The following is a 17,303-nucleotide window of genomic DNA, read 5'->3' as shown; positions in this document are numbered from 1 at the left end:
ACTGACAGGGCACGTGACACCTCAACGATTGGATCAACATTTAGCCACTTGCATCATCACCACATTGTCATTGGCTACTTTGGATGCCCATCAGTGTTTTTCACTGTCCCAATGTAAAGTTCCATAGCATGGATACAATGTTGCTAACAGACACATGTTCCTCAGGCTATATCAGTGTTCGTGACAAGAAGTGTTAAGGTACCTAAAATCAAATATCAGGACCAATGTCAGCTATTCATAACGGGTCGACACGGACAGAAGAAAAAAATCTCGGAATAAGGAATACATCGACTTTGACATTGTAGCAGTGACACTTGTCACCTTACCGTATGTATGTTACTTTCAGTTTACAGATGTGTGCTCACTTTGCATTCCTATATTTCTTGTCATGTAAAATTAATTTGTGCGAGATGAATGAATTGTTTTTCATTTATAACTCAATCTGGCACAGGGGTATCATGTACCCTAAAAATGTGAGGGGGCACAAAGAATGTGAGGATGACAGGGGGTGGTCCCCTTCCAGAAGTTGTCGAATTTAGCATTTTTCAAACACTGGAAGCAGCTTTTTCCTGCAATCTAGAGCCATGATCATTATGCTTAATTCTATGTAAAAAAAAAAAAATGTTTATTTTACTGCATATCTAAGCATACCTCCTGAGCTCTCTGTATCCTCCGGACTGGTGCTAGGTGGCTAGTAATATTACAGAGAAACAACAAAATATTTAACAAAAAAAGTTTATAATATATATATATATACACTCAACAAAAATATAAATGCAACATGCAACCATTACAAAGATTTTACTGAGTTACTAGTCACAGATACCGTAAAAATAAACGTAGGGGCGTGGATCAGAAAACCAGTCAGTATCTGGTGTGACCACCATTTGCCTCATGCAGCGCAACACATCTCCTTCTCACAGAGTTGATCAGGCAGATTGTGGCCTGTGGAATGTTGTCCCACTCCTCTTCAATGGCTGTGCGAAGTTGCTGGATATTAGCGAGAACTAGAACACACTGTCGTACACATCAATCCAGAGCATCCCAAACATGCTCAGTGGGCGATATGTCTGGTGAGTATGCAGGCCATGGAAGAACTGGGACATTTTCAGCTTCCAGAAATTGTGTATAGATCTTTGCGTTATAGGGCCGTGCATTATCATGCTGAAACATGAGATGATGGCGGCGGATGAATGGCACAATGGGCCTCAGGATCTCGTCACGGTATTTCTGTGCATTCAAATTGCCACCGATAAAATGCAATTGTGTTTGTTGTCCATAGCTTATGCCTGCCCATACCATAACCCTACCGCCACCATGAGGCACGCAGGTTGACATCAGCAACCTGCTCGCCCACACAACGCCATACAGCTGTCTGCCATCTGAACTGTACAGTTGAAACCAGGATTCATCCGTGAAGAGCACACTTCTCCAGTGTGCCAGTGGCCATCGAAGGTGAGCATTTGCCCACTGAAGTCGGTTACGACGCCGAACTGCAGTCAAGTCAAGACCCTGGTGAGGATGACGAGAACCCAGATGAGCTTCCCTGAGACGGTTTCTGACAGTTTGTCCAGAAATTCTTCAGTTGTGAAAACCCACAGTTTCATCAGGTGTCTGGGTGGCTGGTCTCATACGATCCCGCAGGTGAAGAAGTCGGATGTGAAGGTCCTTGGCTTGCATGGTTACACGTTGTCTGCGGTTGTGAGGCCGGTTGGACGTACTGCCAAATTCTTTAAAACAATGTTGGAGGCGGCTTATGGTAGAGAAATGAACATTCAATTATCCGGCAACAGCTCTGGTGGACATTCCTGCAGTCAGCATGCCAATTGCTTGACACATCTGTGGCATTCTGTTCTGTGACAGAACTGCATATTTTAGAGTGGCCTTTTATTGTCCCCAGCACAAGGTGCCCCTGTGTAATGCTTATGCTGTTTTATCAGCTTCTTGATATGCCACACCTGTCAGGTGGATGGATTATCTTGGCAAAAGAGAAATTCTCACTAAGAGGGACAGTACCAGTCAAAAGTTTGGACACGCCTACTCAAAGTTTTTTTTATTACATTTTTTATTTATTTTCTACATTGTAGAATAATAGTGAACACATCAAAACTATGAAATAACACATATGGAATCATGTAGCAACCAAAAAAGTGTTAAACAAATCAAATATATTTTATATTTGAGTTTCTTCAAAGTAGCCACCCTTTGCCTTGATGACAGCTTTGCACACTCTTGGCATTCTCTCAACCAACTTCACCTGGAATGCTTTTCCAACAGTCTTGAACGAGTTCCCACATATGTTGAGCACTTGTTGAATGCTTTTCCTTCACTCTGCTGTCCAACTCATCCCAAACCATCTCAATTGGGTTGAGGTTGGGTGATTGTGTAGGCCAGGTCATCTGATGCAGCACTCCATCACTCTGCTTCTTGGTCAAATAGCCCTTACACAGGCTGGAGTGTATGTTGGGTCATTGTCCTGTTGAAAAACAAATGACAGTCCCACTAAGCGCAAACCTGATGGAATGGTGTATCGCTGCAGACTTCTGTGGTAGCCATGCTGGTTAAGTGTGACTTGAATTCTAAATAAATCACTGACAGTGTCACCGGCAAACCACCCCCACACCATCACACCTCCTCCTCCATGTTTCACGGTGGGAACTACACTCTGCATCTCTTAGACACAGCGGTTGGAACCAACAATCTCTATTTTGGACTCATCAGACGAAAGGACAGATTTCCACCAGTCTAATGTCCATTGCTCGTGTTTCTTGGCCCAAGCAAGTCACTTCTTCTTCTTGGTATCCTTTAGTAGTGGTTTCTTTGCAGCACTTCAACCATGAAGGCCTGATTCACACAGTCTCCTCTGAACAGTTAATGTTGAGATGTGTCTGTTACTTGAACTCAGTGAAGCATTTATTTGGGCTGTAATTTCTGAGGCTGGTAACTCTAATGAACTTATCCTCTGCAGCAGAGGTAACTCTGGGTCTTCCTTTCCTGTGGCGGTCCTCATGAGAGCCAGTTTCGTTATAGCTCGATGGTTTTTACGACTGCACTTGAAGAAACTTTCAAAGTTCTTCAACTGTTCTGGGTCGACTGACCTTCATGTCTTAAAGTAACAGACTGTTGTTTCTCTTTGCTTATTTGAGCTGTTCTTGCCATAATATGGTCTTGGTCTTCTACCAAATAGGGCTATCTTCTGTATACCACCCCTACCCTGTCACAACACAACTGATTGGCTCAAACACATTAAGAAGGAAAGATATTCCACAAATTAACTTTTAACAAGGCACACCTGTTAATTGAAATGCATTCCAGGTGACTACCTCATGAAGCTGGTTGAGAGAAGTGTGTGTGCAAAGCTGTCATCAAGGCAAAGGGTGGCTACTTTGAAGATTCTCAAATATAATATATATTTTCATTTAACACTTTTTTGGTTACTACATTCCATGTGTTATTTCATAGCTTTGATGTCTTCACTGTTATTCTACAATGTAGAACATTTTAGAGTAAGGAAACCCCGTGAAATGAGTAGGTGTGTCCAAACTTTTGACTGGTACTGTATAAATATATATTTGTATATTTGTTTACAGGACACATCTGAGGGGGCACGTGCCCTTGTGCCTCCTATGGGTATGATACCGCTGATCTGGAAGAACTCTCACCTTCATCATAGCATTAGTAGGATGATGACCTGTTATTATAACTTTATTATAACTAATATAGTTTATCATAACTTCATTTAGGGTGTAATTAAGTGTTTAAATAGGCTATTTCTGATTATTAATTTGTCTTCGTAAATTAGAAATAGGCCTAGGCTACCATACAGACATGTAATTGTGCTCTCAACAGTTGTTCATTGACACTTTTATTACACCCACAGAAAATGAACTATGCCTAAAAGTGGACGGATCACTTAATATGTACAAGACATCTGAGACACCACCATGGAGAACAACGATGCACCTGTCGAGTTTAACGATGACAGGACAGTGTGTGTGACATCAGTGAAAGAGTTAAAGGACAACTGGCAGAGATGGTCCAACGAGCACCAGGAGTACCAGAAACACAACCCCTTCAGTAACGACCGGGGGGCTATGGTGAGTGTGACTGCCCAGCAGCAGAGGCTCCAGCGGGACCAGGATGGCTACGGGAAGCCCCTGGAGGGCTCCTTGACAGAGCAGAGGGGCCAGGACGCCCACTTTCACATCAGCCGGGAGGTGGAGGAGCTCTGCCAGGTGATCAGGGACATCGGGGAGAGCCGTGGCGGTGGGGACGGAGGCAGCGAGAAGAGACCTGTGGTGACGGTGGAGTTTGGGAAGCTGTTTGAGCACTATGTGAACATCTCCAACAAGGTGGTGGGGATCCTGCTGAGGGCCAGAAAACAAGGCCTGGTCAGCTTTGAAGGGGAGATGCTGTGGCAGGGGCAGGATGACAGGGTCCTCATCACACTGCTACAGTCACTGGGATGTGATGACAGGGTCGCCATTATGCTGCTGCAGTGACCAGGTTGATGCAGCCGATGGACAAGACGGTAACCAAGGCCCTGTCCAGAAACATCCCCTAGCCCTTAGGCAATCATGTACAGTAGTTGTGAAAGGATTGGATAGGTCTAAGCAATATGATGAAAATTACATTAGGTAGCAAGGTGCAGCTACAACACCTATCAATTCTTTCAGATTTACACCTGCACCTAGCAGGGGTAGTTGTTTCTGGGCAGGGCCCAAGAGAACCAACCTGTGGCAGCAGTGACATACAATATGGTGCTGTAGGATGAACCTGAGCCTATTGGCCTGAATGGACTTTGCGTTGCATTCCCAGTTACACCACACCGCTACACTGTAATCTACATAGCGTTTACAATGTTCCTTAGCAACCTTTGTAATTAGACACAGAGGAAAGGTGTACTTTTTAGGGCACAAATACAACACACTGACACTATAGGCTTATGTTAGAAATTCTGGAAGTAGGCTATGAAACTGCATACATGGTTGACAATGTAGCAAAATGTACCACCGTTATATTTACATTCAGTGGAAATAGCACATCACTTTTTGGGCCACTGGCATTTGTGGAATTCACATTGTTCAAACTAACAAGGGTTGTTTGAGGAATGCTTTTGCAGCTACTTGCACTCATAACACAATATGATGAAATATACTGTAACACTTTACTCATTTGAAAAATAATTATTTTGTCACCAATTAATATACTTTATTCCACACACACACACACACACACACACACACACACACACGTGTTCATGTTTACAAAGGAAAGCACTGATGTTTTTCAATAAAGTCTTCCAACAGATCACCAAAAATTACTGTTAATTCATGATAAATTGCATTAGAATGATAGGTAACACTTTATTTAAAGCCTGCATAACATATACTTTTTATAAGGCATTAGAAAAGGGTCATAAACGTTTATATCAAGTCATAAATCCTTATAACTGCATACTTTACATTAAGTGTTACTGAATGTTTCCCATTAATGAGAGACCAGGAAGGAAATCTAATACCCTAGTGGAGGCAGCAATGCATCATTTATTTAACCTAACCATGAACCATTTACATAAATACATGTTGAGATTTTTTTACAGCGACACGTCAACCAATAAATACAAACACATGACGCTCTCAATTTCATGCAGCAGCATACAACTAAACATACATTACATAACCGAAAGGTTGCTAGATCGAATCCCCGAGCTGACAAGGTAAAAATCTGTCGTTCTGCCCCTGAACAAGGCAATTAACCCACTGTTCCTAGACCGTCATTGTAAATAAGAATTTGTTCTTAATTAACTGACTTGCCTAGTTAAATAAAAGGTCAAATTTATATATTTTTTAAATAATTACTTTGTTGAGTGTTCCATCAGGCTGCAGTGCATAACAAAATGAAGAATCACTCTCCAACATTCATAATCAAATAACACAGTTAATGTAGTGTATTGTGTTAAAAGAATGTGTGACTCAAACAATCGTTTATGGATGACTGAGCTCCTACTATTATGTATCTTGATGAATTAGTAATGTAGGTATTATTCAGTGAATATATTAAACCTCCACACCAGTGTACACTTCCATTTTACTCTTTGATCATATATGATTGATTACCATTCATGCAAAACAGTTGCTTTTCTGACCACTTGACTGAGGCCTAAAAGAGCTCATACTTCTCATTATGTTTCTCTGCTTTCAGTTATTTAACTCATAATACAGGATCCTGTTGACAGTGACTGCATCGTGAATGGCACACTATTCATTGAACTACTTTTGAGCCCTATAGGAAAAGGGTGCCATTTGAGATGCCGGCCAGTGGCACAATGCACATGCATTACTCATCTTTATCAAAGGTATCCTGCAATGACACTTACAGTATGTTTCCCAGTCCCAATACATCCCATTCACTTACCATTCTCAGGTCTCCTGGTCATGATCACTTAGGAATGCCTTTACGTTACTAATTGTTCTTTACATTAATACTGAAGCCTATGCACAAACATGTATATTTGTATCACTTTGATATCTTTCTTTACCAAGGGAAAAATGACCCCAAAATCATTCCAGTCATTACTATTTCATATACTGTGGTAAAAGAAAAATAAAGCGTAATGATTGGTAATTTTCATAAAAGTCTTTAAAATTAGAAGAAAGGAAAAAATATTTGTCTTAATTTCTGATTTGGCTGTTTGATACTAGAATGAAAAACCTCAGTTGAGTTGATTTGTACCATCATTACTAGTCTCACTGTAACCTGCTAGGGAGTACAGTACACTCACACAGAGAACCACGGAGGAAGACCAGACCAGTCCTGACCTGCTCACTTCACTACTAGTAAGGTAACCCCGTTTCTCACTGGACCAGCCCAGACTGCAACCCACCATTCAGTTGGTCTCTCCCTTAAGAGTTCAGCTGCTGAATCAACTGGTCCGCCTGCAGGAGACAAACACACATAGTACAATAATAAATAAATGACAATTCATGGCTTCTTCATGGCTTTTTGATGTCTGAATTTCCAGTCCATTGTCACGCTCATGTATTGTATCTAAAGGTAGAAAAACAAAGGCTCTTGCATGAGGTGAGAGCCTGCAAACCAACCTGATGGGAATAGACTGATATGGGTGAGTGTCCCTGACATACTGTATAGATGGCCATCCTTTAACCTGGGAAGACCCATATACACACCAAAGGCAGACACAGGTAAAAACAGGTTTCCTAGTCCGGTGTATTTGGGGCTTTAGTCACCTTACTTCATCACAACAGATTTCCCCAGTACAGTAGTCTCCACATGGAGTTAATCGACAATGAAAGCTGGCAGTGATAATGCAGTGAGAGATTAGTGTTGGCTGACTGGCTCTTAACAGATGACAACAACACAACAGCCAGAGTGAAATAAAAGAGCTGCTAGAACAGTGAGGCACAATGGAGCTGTTCATCAGCTGCCAATCTAGACTGTCTAACTATATGTTTAAAAAAAGAGCCCTCTTTCCCAAACACAATGCTAACAAGCTACTCTGACATGTCTAAATGAGTGGAGTTGATGTGTTGGTGTCCAGGTGCTGTCAAGGCAGCAAGGCAAGGGAAATTATTGTTCTATCCCGACTTTGGTACTGTACGAACACTGAACTCAATAGGTGGACAATATTACCACAGAACAGACAATGTGGGGGGAATAGTGAAACATTTATCACACAAATTCTGACAGCTACTGTACTACAATGGCCATTTGAAAGAGACTTACCGTGACAAACCAATAGGAGTTGGGTCTGTAGAAGAGGCGGGACATGAAGCCCATTTGACTGGCAGGTGCCAACACATGGAGATGCAGGTGAGAGACAGAACAGAATGGGGGCCAGTGGAAGCCAAACCTGTAGACAGAAGCAGGCAATGTTTCATATTCTTTGGTCTTTGCATGATCTGCTGTGACAACAGCAGCATGTTCAAAATGCAAAATTCTACAGACTGCTCAAATCAAATCAAATGTTATTTGTCACATACACATGGTTAGCAGATGTTAATGCGAGTGTAGCGAAATGCTTGTGCTTCTAGTTCCGACAATGCAGTAATAACCAACAAGTAATCTAACCTAACAATTCCACAACTAATACCTTATACACACAAGTGTAAAGGGATAAAGAATATGTACATAAAGATATATGAATGAGTGATGGTACAGAACGGCATAGGCAAGATGCAGTAGATGGTATAGAGTACAGTATATACATATGAGATGAGTAATGTAGGGTATGTAAACATAAAGTGGCATAGTTTAAAGTGGCTAGTGATACATGTATTACATAAAGATGGCAAGATGCAGTAGATGATATAGAGTACAGTATATACATATACATGAGATGAGTAATGTAGGGTATGTAAACATTATATTAAGTGGCATTGTTTAAAGTGGCTAGTGGTACATTTTTACATAATTTCCATCAATTCCCATTATTAAAGTGGCTGGAGTTGAGTCAGTATGTTGGCAGCGGCCACTAAATGTTAGTGGTGGCTGTTTAAGTCTGATGGCCTTGAGATAGAAGCTGTTTTTCAGTCTCTCGGTCCCTGCTTTGATGCACCTGTACTGACCTCGCCTTCTGGATGATAGCGGGGTGAACAGGCAGTGGCTTGGGTGCTGAATGTGATTTGCTGTTGTATGTCATTGCATTAAGCCAAACCAATCAACTATGCATGCATAGCAAACATTTGGCCTATACAATTGGAGCCACTTGTTAAAAGGGCCGGGACGATACCAGTATTGCAACACTCGTCAGTATCGTGGCAAAGAAACAAAATCACAACATGGATTTAACTTATTTAGGAAAACAGCCCTAATGTTGGAAAAATACATTATGTTGTCATCTAGTCACATTTGTTCATTTTTCAGGCTAAATCACACAATACTTTGCATACAGCAGGTTTTTAAAGAACCAAAGAGTTGTCTGCTTGTATTGATTTTTTTTTGCCATGGAAAACATATCTCAATACTGGTATTGTCACAGCCCTAATAACATCTGAAGATTGAAAAACGCTCCTTCATTTGAATCATGTGACATTGACTGGAGAGAATGTTGTGGTCATACCTAACATCGCTGAGGTCTAAGACATTGTTCTTCTGAAGGATCTCCATCCCTATCTCCACCATCTTCTCTACTGATCAAACACACAGCAGGATAATCAGTTAGATACACACACACACACACACACACACACACACACCTTTAAAGTTGCATACCTAATGACACATGCTCTTTACTGAGGGATTTACAGTTTCCAACATGTCTCGTGGGCACAACCAGGTAATGATGGGGAGCTCCAGGCTTGATGTCCCTGAAGCAAGAGACCTCCTCGTCCTGTCAAGCAACACGAAGTCAAACACATGGGGTGGTCACTCGCTGGTTCAACTAGGACGTCCATCACAATCAGCAATGTTTTCAGTTTGTAAGCTAACCTGCCTAAAAACTATTTTTGAGATCAATAATCTATATTGTTTCCAGATAGCTATGGAGTATGATTATGGAACAAAGGGGATAACGGATTAGCTAAAATGACCTGTCGTTAACTGTCAGTGGTCATCATTGTCGCCGTTTATCTGACAGCTAACATAGCTAGCTAACGTTAGTTAACGTAACGTTAGCCTAGCTAGCTAGTTTGTTTAGTGTCAATAATTCACTCATACTTACAACATGAAGAATCTCCGTGCCCATCTCATTGTTGACAACCTTGCAGAATATGCATTTATTTTCGTAACCTTCGCCTTGACCTACGTTTATTTTAGAAATATCAACATATTCAGGTTCTGACCCCTCGTTGGTTGCCATATCTATTGGACGTCATTAGTTACCACAGCCACAAAGTCATAAACCCCACCTATTTCTACAATGTATTTTCTTAAAATGTGATTTTAAACCTAACCTTAACTCTAACCTTAACCACCCTGCTAACCTTATGCCTAGACGATTTTAACTTTGTGGCTGTGGTAATTAGTGGAAACCATATTGTCGGTGAGACTGGGACCTATCACCAACGAAGGAATACAAGTGGATCAAGCAGTTATCGTTGGTGAGTCGAAGGGAAAAGCAAACATTTACCCAACTTGGCAGTACGCACTAATGACCACCTGAAGGCGGAAGTGAAACACGTCCCTCACTGAATCAGTCTAGATAAAATATTTACATTTTAGTCATTTAACAGATATGCTTTTCTATTTTCTGCCACATCTTCAACATGTATAAGTTAATGCATTGGTTATATTACATTGTTGTTTTTGCCTAAATGATTTAAAGATGGGATTTTTTTATCCATTTTCGTGTTCTGCAGCAGCCAGACCTAGGAAAAGAACGATACAGATTAACTTGATTTTTTTCTGATCATAGCCTATACTTTAGTTGATCTAACTCCTCCTTACTATTTACAGTAATAAAGATGTGCTCAATTTAGGTATTTTGTATTTTATTAGGATACCCATTAGCTCTTGCGAAAGCACATTAGGCTGCATCCTATGTAGGCCTCGTTTTTGAGATTGCAGGTGTCGTTTTCATTAAACAAACGTCCTTTCTTTGACAGTACAACAAGATGTAAATCAATGCTGTGACATTTTATAATTTCTTTCAAAACCAATACTTGTACAATGACTGATGTGTGACTACTGAGGTGGCCTTAGGCTACCTATTGCTAGATTCATTTCAACATACAGAAATGACTGGGCATCTAGTATGATATTTCAAACTACTGGGTTAATCTAAAACATGTCATATATCCTTTTGTTATCATAAATCTTGTTTTTATATTGTTGTTGATGAGATGAATATTAGTATTACTATTTCAGGCAATGATGCTTATTGATCTTATAACAATCAGTCACATAATCACACAGGTTTAAAGCACATTTTTGTCACCTGGAAATGCAGAATTTTAATAAGAAGCCATTAACAGTGCCAGCACTGTACAGCACACATACAAAAAAAACATACATACTTACAAACTCAACACATACAAATAGAACAGAACAAAGCAAACAGAACAAAATACTTCCCTCGATAACATTTCTTTAAATAGTGGTTAGAGCGTTGGACTTGTAACCGAAAGGTTGCAAGATCGAATCCCCGAGCTGACATGGTAAAAATCTGTCGTTCTGCCCCTGAACAAGGCAGTTAACCCACTGTTCCTAGGCCGTCATTGAAAATTAGAATTTGTTCTTAACTGACTTGCCTAGTTAAATAAAGGTAAAATAAAAATATATATACATTTTTTTTTTATAGCAAATATAAAAAACATCAAAGTAATGTGAAGAACATGCCAAATTAAAATAGTTGGTACATCTTATATCCTGTTTCGTTCTTTACATTTTTTTTCATTATTCTCTTTTAGAAATGTAAGAAAACATTTAACATGGGATTTAAACCCATACCTTTAGTACAAACCATTAGAGGCCACAAGTGAATGGACTTCCAGGTATTTCTAAAGGTTTTAGTTCCACAGGTGCTTTTAGCAGTTCTAAGAGACAGTACTCTGCCGTGGCTGTTTCTGGACCTGAGTGTTGTGTGTGTGAGGAATCCCTAGGGGGCATCTGATGTTGTACCCTTGTAACCAAGACAAATAAATAAATACAAAATAGTAGTCTAAATTAGTTGGGTAGTACAGCAGTGTTTTCATCTTAGCCTCTATAAAGTTTAAAGCTTATGATGGAATTGTAATGAGAATAGGATCTTACTCTAAAATGGGCTTTGGTTGTAAATGCTGTTCATAACAAAGGATTGATTGAGGGTTTAAAATGTAGATGTCTAGAACCAGTTGTAATGTTGGTATTGGACAGAGCTTGTTCAGTAGCAGGTATTGAGCAGCAAACAGTAGGACCCTGTAAAACAGCCTGTCCATCTTTCACCATACAGTCCTAAGTTAACCAGGCAAAACACAGATACAACCCAAGTTAATGCTGGTATAATAGGTTACGCGCTAGTAAAACACAGGTAAAACCAGCCTAAAAGTCACTCGACCAGGTTTTACACAGGACAAACCCAGAGGAGAATGACTGCCCCCTCTCATTCAAGGCCAACCACAGTACTGCAGGCATTATTTGCAGAACACAGGATCACCATTATAGTGAATGGGAAGATGGCAATCTTCATGGTCAATCTTTGTGTAAATAAAATAATAACAAACAAAACAATAATGGTACTAATAATTGATTCTATTATACCATATGTATGTGCTTGAACCGATTATTTTAAAATCGCACACAGAATAAGTCATTTTCATAATTTCGTAGCTAATGGCAGTGTGCATTACCCCAATCTGCCTTCAACGTGAAATATTCAATGAGAGGGGGCAGCACTGAGCTAGCCTGCAGTGTCACATTCTGGAGTAGCTCAAACTAAGCATGTTATGCCTACGTAAATCTCCCACATGAGACGCCATCTTAACGGACTTCCTTGGCTTCAAATGCACTATTGACTTTTCACATAGCAATGACTGGTGTCACGTGATCGATGGCTTTGTCCGTTCATATATGAATTAAGCTTACTGTACTCTAACAGCTTGAACACAGGCTAAACCTCACTGAACACAAGTAAAGCCATTTGTAAACCATAGATAGAAATGGCTCTGGCTTTTTTCTCTCTCTTTTCCGCTTCTGAGTCTCTCAGTGTCTCGCTCTGTTTACTGGACAGTCCAGACCTCCAGGTCCTGCACTGTGAAGTCTTGCTGGGTGGACAGGGGCTGGTTGTTGAAGGTGTGACAGGAGTAGCTGGCACCGTGGTACAGATCAGCATCCAGCCACAGGCCAAAAAGCCCCCTAGAGGTCAACAAGAGAAACATATATCAGACCAGAGGGATGCGGTTTAGCCTATCTGATCTGTAGACATCAATGAGTTTGTGGAAGCTAACTAGATTTACTTTTAGATGATAAAGGCTTAGGTATTTCTGATAAAGAAAATTCTGAACACTTACCCTCCTCCACCAATCTGTAGAGAGTCCATATGGCCCCTGATGAAGTACGAGTTCTCACCACTCCACCTGTAGGCCTGTGTGAAGAGAGAGGTGTCAGACTAACTCACGACAGTCAGGGGAAAGATACTGTGATGTGGACCACAGCCTATTAACTTCAACGACAGGGGCTGTATCTAAATTGACACCCTATTCCCTATAGTACAAAGGTAAGCTCTGGTTAAATGTAGAAGTGGACTATATAGTGAATAGGATGCCATTTTGGACAAAGCCGTGCACACAACAGTATGCAGTCTTACCTTGAATGCAGGGTCGAGGCTGTAGACAAAAGTCTCTCCTGTTCCGTAGCAACAGTCACTCACTCTGAAGGGATGGGAGGAGAAGGCACCAAACACCTAAGAGAGAGGGAAACAAACCTATTAGCATTTTACTGGGATCGTATGACCCATTCATAATGTAATAACATTGTAATAGCAGTACATGGATGTAAAAGTACGTTAAATGTCAGTCATATAGAACAGTGCGTTGTTGAGATGTCTACCTTTTTTCCCATGTCTTTGATGACCAGAAGCACAGGACTGTCGATGTGGGCCATTTGCCTGTACAGAGTCTTCAGGCTGGTGCCATGAATGGCTGTGCTGTAGACCAGGTTCCATGGATACCCCTGTGTCCTTGCTGGCATGTGATTGGCTAGCTGGGGTTTCAGAAACAGAGGATGAGATGGATGATGAGAAAATGTCCCATTAAATTCACATGTCAACGCTGTGTAGTGCTGAGATTAGTATGTGCACTTTATTTGCCCAGAACTCAGTGTAAATTGAAGAACCAAAAAAAAGTCCCATATTTAGCTTTGTACATATCAAATAAACCAAAGCACTAAGTTCCTCCCATGAGCTGGCAGTGTAGCCTATATAGTGCTGGGAGATGATTGCTTAACTTTTCCTTTACTTCATTAGGTTTATTTGATAGGTACAAAGCACCTTCATCAACATTTCTGTAAACGTGCCAGAATTGACTGTATTAGCCACAGTGTTTCGATGTAGTGTAGGTTAACAGTAACTCACACTCTCGATGTGGTGGTCATTGAGGAGCTGGCTGTGGTTTCGGAGAACAGGAAGTAAGTCCTCAGGCTCCTCGTCCTCAGAGCGGTTACCCTCCTCTGAGCTGCACACGCTCCGTCGACACTTCACTGCATCCTTCCCTGTGATGATCTGCAAGGAAATAACCACAAACTCAAAAGGGGAAAGTTCATGCAAATTACAAAATGACACATTGATTATGTCCCCGATATTATAATTTTCCATGTTCAAATTATCTTAAAGTAACTTTATTAAGGTATACAATCAATTTAAGATATTTCAAGATGATTTGGACATGAAACCACAACTCTGTTCACTCTTTTTCTCTCTGCTGTTAGTTTCTTAACCACACTGATATTGTAAAACATAAGGCTGAGTGATTAACTGACTCAAACGCAAACACAAATGCAAACACACATAAAACATGAAACCACCCACAATCAGTGCTAGTGAGGGTGGGTGATAAAAGACTAAATACAATAATTTATTCAAACCTTTCACCAAGAAATTACAATTTTTGCAGACCACCCAAAAACGACTCTTCAATCAACAAAAAAGGCATACAAACTAGTACATTATCTCACGCTAAACATTACAATTCATGAACATCTGAGTATAGTTAGCAACCCACCTCTACATATGGCTCCAGACATTTGTTTGCAAAGTAAAGCACCTTGATGTTCTCCTGCATTGGTCTCATGTCTACTAATATTCCTCTTAGTCTAACACAACTCATGTATACTAATAATGTAACATTAGCCTTAGTATATGATACTGTATGTACCACAGGCACAGGCAAGAGTGTGAACTGATAACCTGTACCCAACCATCAAATGCTCTCTCATACATCATTCAAGTTTCATCCCCCTAAATATCATTGGCTGATAGCAGCCCTGCTTATGGTAATGTCATTGGCCACCTCCGTTTTGTGGTTCAGATTCATTTCTCGAAAAACAGGATGTCATTTTCAGTTAACTGAATTATGGGAAGTATGCCCAAATATGGGATGTCCACCAGGTTTGAGCTAGCAAAGTATGTCATGATTGCACTAACAGCAGTGGGCAAACAAATATGTAGCCTGGGTTCTAGTCTGTGTCTGCTAACCTTCCACTCCTTGTACTCCATGCCATATGCCAAACATGTTTAGCATTATGAGAAGTGGCAAGAAGTGGAATGTTAGGAGAAGAAGACTGGTACCCAGGCTAACAAATCTGTGCCTTGCAGCGACAATAGTTCATAGATATTTCATCACAAAAAACCTAACCTGGATAAATAAATGTCAAATAAAAAAAGTTTCAAACTTGCTTAAATCTATTATTTCATACTTGATTCATTTTTCTAATCCATTCTTTATAATGATAAACTGCTCTCATTGTATTAGAGATAGAGATCCTTGAGAGATAGAGATCCTTCAGTCAGAACTCACCTCCCAGTTTTTGGAGGCAGGGGCAGCTGGGTCGAGGAATAACTTGTCAATCACAGCCAGCTTGTCTTTCTCCACTACCAGGTAGTGGTGTCACGCCCTGGCCTTAGTTATCTTTGTTTTCTTTATTATTTTAGTTAGGACAGGGTGTGACATGGGGGATGTATGTGTTTTGTATTGTCTAGGGGTTTTTGTATGTTTATGGGGCAGTGTCTAGTCTAGGTGTATGTATGTCTATGGTTGCCTAGATTGGTTCTCAATTAGAGACAGCTGTCTATCGTTGTCTCTGATTGGGAACCATATTTAGGCAGCCATAGTCATTAGGTAGTTTGTGGGTGATTGTCTATGTGTAAGTTTGCCAGTGTCTGCACTTATTGTTTGTATAGCTTCACGTTTGTTGTTTTGATTAGTTTGTATAGTGTTCGTTCCGTTTTCGTCTTCTAATAAATAAGAAGAATGTATTGTTATCACGCTGCGCCTTGGTCCTCCTCACTTAAAAGTTACGACGAATGTGACAAGTGGGGATTCTTGTGGTGTCTCGTGTTGTCCTTGGTGTAGAAGTGGTCAACCCTGAGGAGGCAATCACAGTACCAGTCAAAAGCTTGGACACACCTACTCATTCAAGGGTTTTTCCTATTTTTCCTATTTTCTACATTGTAGAATAATAATGAAGAATCACAACAATGAAATAACACATATGGAATCATGTAGCAACCAAAAAAGTGTGAAAGAAATCAAAATATATTTGAGATTTGAGATTCAGTTTTGCACACTCTTGGCATTCTCTCAACCAGCTTCACCTGGAATGCTTTTCCAACAGTCTGGAAGGAGTTCCCACATATGCTGAGGACTTGTTGGCTGCTTTTCCTTCACTCTGCTGTCCAACTCATCCCAAACCATCTCAATTGGTTTGAGGTTGGGGGATTGTGGAGGCCAGGTCATCTGATGCAGCACTCCATCACTCTCGTTCTTGTCAAATAGCCCTTACACAGCCTTGGGGTGTATTGGGTAATTTTCCTGTTAAAAAAAACAAATGATAGTCCCACTAAGCACAAACCAGATGGGATAGCGTATCGCTGCAGAATGCTGTGGTAGCCATGCTGGTTAAGTGTACCTTGAATTCTAAATAAATCACTGACAGTGTCACCAGCAAAACATCCCCACACCATCACACCTCCTCCTCCATGCTTCACAGTGGGAACTACACATGCAAAGATTATCCATTCACCTACTCTGTTTCTCACAAAGACTGTTTGTTGGAACCAAAAATCTCTAATTTGGACTCATCAGACCAAAGGACAGATTTCCACCAGTCTAATATCCATTTCTGGTGTTTCTTGGCCCAAGCAAGTCTCTTCATCTTATTGGTGTCCTTTAGTAGTGGTTTCTTTGCAGCAATTTGACCATGAAGGCCTGATTCACACAGAGAGTCCACAGATGATGTTGAAATGTGTCTGTTACTTGAACTCAGTGAAGCATTTATTTGGGCTGTAATTTCTGAGGCTGGTAACTCTAATGAACTTATCCTCTGCAGCAGAGTTAACTCTGGGTCTTCCTTTCCTGTGGCGGTCCTCATGAGAGCCAGTTTCATTCATCATAGCGCTTGATGGTTTTTGCGACTGCACTTGAAGAAACTTTAAAAGTTCTTGAAATTTTCCAGATTGACTGACCTTCATGTCTTAAAGTAATGATGGACTATCGTTTGTCTTTGCTTATTTGAGCTGTTCTTGCCATAATATGGACTTGGTCTTTTACCAAATAGGGCTATCTTCTGTATACCACCCCTACCTGTATACCACGCCTAACTGATTGGCTCAAACGCATTAAGAAGGAAATACATTCCACAAATTAACTTTT

The 17,303-nt window shown here is 40.6% G+C and overlaps 3 protein-coding genes across 5 annotated transcripts; 1 reads left to right on the top strand and 2 right to left on the bottom strand.

The window, feature by feature from the left end:
• The first annotated feature begins 90 nt into the window (after positions 1 to 90).
• Positions 91 to 5,320, top strand: LOC139573520 (actin-binding Rho-activating protein-like). 2 transcript variants are annotated; one of them, XM_071397038.1, is made up of 2 exons: positions 91 to 327; positions 3,881 to 5,320. In XM_071397038.1, exon 2 carries the CDS (start codon positions 3,945 to 3,947, stop codon positions 4,500 to 4,502), a length of 558 nt encoding a protein of 185 aa, XP_071253139.1. In that variant the 5' UTR covers positions 91 to 327; positions 3,881 to 3,944; the 3' UTR covers positions 4,503 to 5,320. The 2 variants fall into 2 exon arrangements, with proteins under 2 accessions (XP_071253139.1, XP_071253140.1); XM_071397039.1 differs by having other exon boundaries at positions 250 to 331; positions 3,881 to 4,650.
• A 26-nt stretch (positions 5,321 to 5,346) lies between these two features.
• LOC139573521 (adenosine 5'-monophosphoramidase HINT3-like) lies at positions 5,347 to 10,027 on the bottom strand. Of its 2 annotated transcripts, none has more exons than XM_071397041.1 (5): positions 9,683 to 10,027; positions 9,235 to 9,352; positions 9,083 to 9,149; positions 7,747 to 7,873; positions 5,347 to 6,938 (listed from the first exon to the last, which is right to left on the bottom strand). In XM_071397041.1, exons 1-5 carry the CDS (start codon positions 9,818 to 9,820, stop codon positions 6,906 to 6,908), a joined length of 483 nt encoding a protein of 160 aa, XP_071253142.1. In that variant the 5' UTR covers positions 9,821 to 10,027; the 3' UTR covers positions 5,347 to 6,905. The 2 variants fall into 2 exon arrangements, with proteins under 2 accessions (XP_071253142.1, XP_071253141.1); XM_071397040.1 differs by having other exon boundaries at positions 9,083 to 9,152; positions 9,683 to 9,933.
• Positions 10,028 to 12,516: 2,489 nt separating this feature from the next.
• Positions 12,517 to 14,851, bottom strand: LOC139573519 (nuclear receptor coactivator 7-like). The gene is made up of 6 exons (XM_071397037.1): positions 14,655 to 14,851; positions 14,009 to 14,155; positions 13,486 to 13,638; positions 13,244 to 13,339; positions 12,948 to 13,021; positions 12,517 to 12,792 (listed from the first exon to the last, which is right to left on the bottom strand). The coding sequence occupies exons 1-6, from the start codon at positions 14,757 to 14,759 to the stop codon at positions 12,657 to 12,659; spliced, it is 711 nt and encodes a 236-aa protein (XP_071253138.1). The 5' UTR covers positions 14,760 to 14,851; the 3' UTR covers positions 12,517 to 12,656.
• Between the last annotated feature and the right edge of the window lie 2,452 nt (positions 14,852 to 17,303).

The sequence above is a fragment of the Salvelinus alpinus genome, chromosome 4 (genome assembly GCF_045679555.1).
Source record: "Salvelinus alpinus chromosome 4, SLU_Salpinus.1, whole genome shotgun sequence".
Taxonomy (NCBI): Eukaryota; Metazoa; Chordata; class Actinopteri; order Salmoniformes; family Salmonidae; genus Salvelinus; species Salvelinus alpinus.
This window is presented reverse-complemented; position numbering and strand designations above follow the sequence as displayed.

What these genes read in the sequence shown, in the direction of transcription:
- LOC139573519 (XM_071397037.1), bottom strand. Translation starts at nt 14,759, where the DNA reads ATGAGTTGTGTTAGACTAAGAGGAATATTAGTAGACATGAGACCAATG. An exon ending in GTCTGGAGCCATATGTAGAG is followed by an intron (nt 14,156 to 14,654) that starts GTGGGTTGCTAA and finishes ATTTCCTTGCAG; the next exon opens with ATCATCACAGGGAAGGATGC. An exon ending in GCCTCGACCCTGCATTCAAG is followed by an intron (nt 13,022 to 13,243) that starts GTAAGACTGCAT and finishes CTCTTCACACAG; the next exon opens with GCCTACAGGTGGAGTGGTGA.
- LOC139573520 (XM_071397038.1), top strand. Translation starts at nt 3,945, where the DNA reads ATGGAGAACAACGATGCACCTGTCGAGTTTAACGATGACAGGACAGTG.
- LOC139573521 (XM_071397040.1), bottom strand. Translation starts at nt 9,820, where the DNA reads ATGGCAACCAACGAGGGGTCAGAACCTGAATATGTTGATATTTCTAAA. An exon ending in TAAAGAGCATGTGTCATTAG is followed by an intron (nt 9,153 to 9,234) that starts GTATGCAACTTT and finishes GTGTTTGATCAG; the next exon opens with TAGAGAAGATGGTGGAGATA. An exon ending in ACTCCTATTGGTTTGTCACG is followed by an intron (nt 6,939 to 7,746) that starts GTAAGTCTCTTT and finishes TGTCTCCTGCAG; the next exon opens with GCGGACCAGTTGATTCAGCA.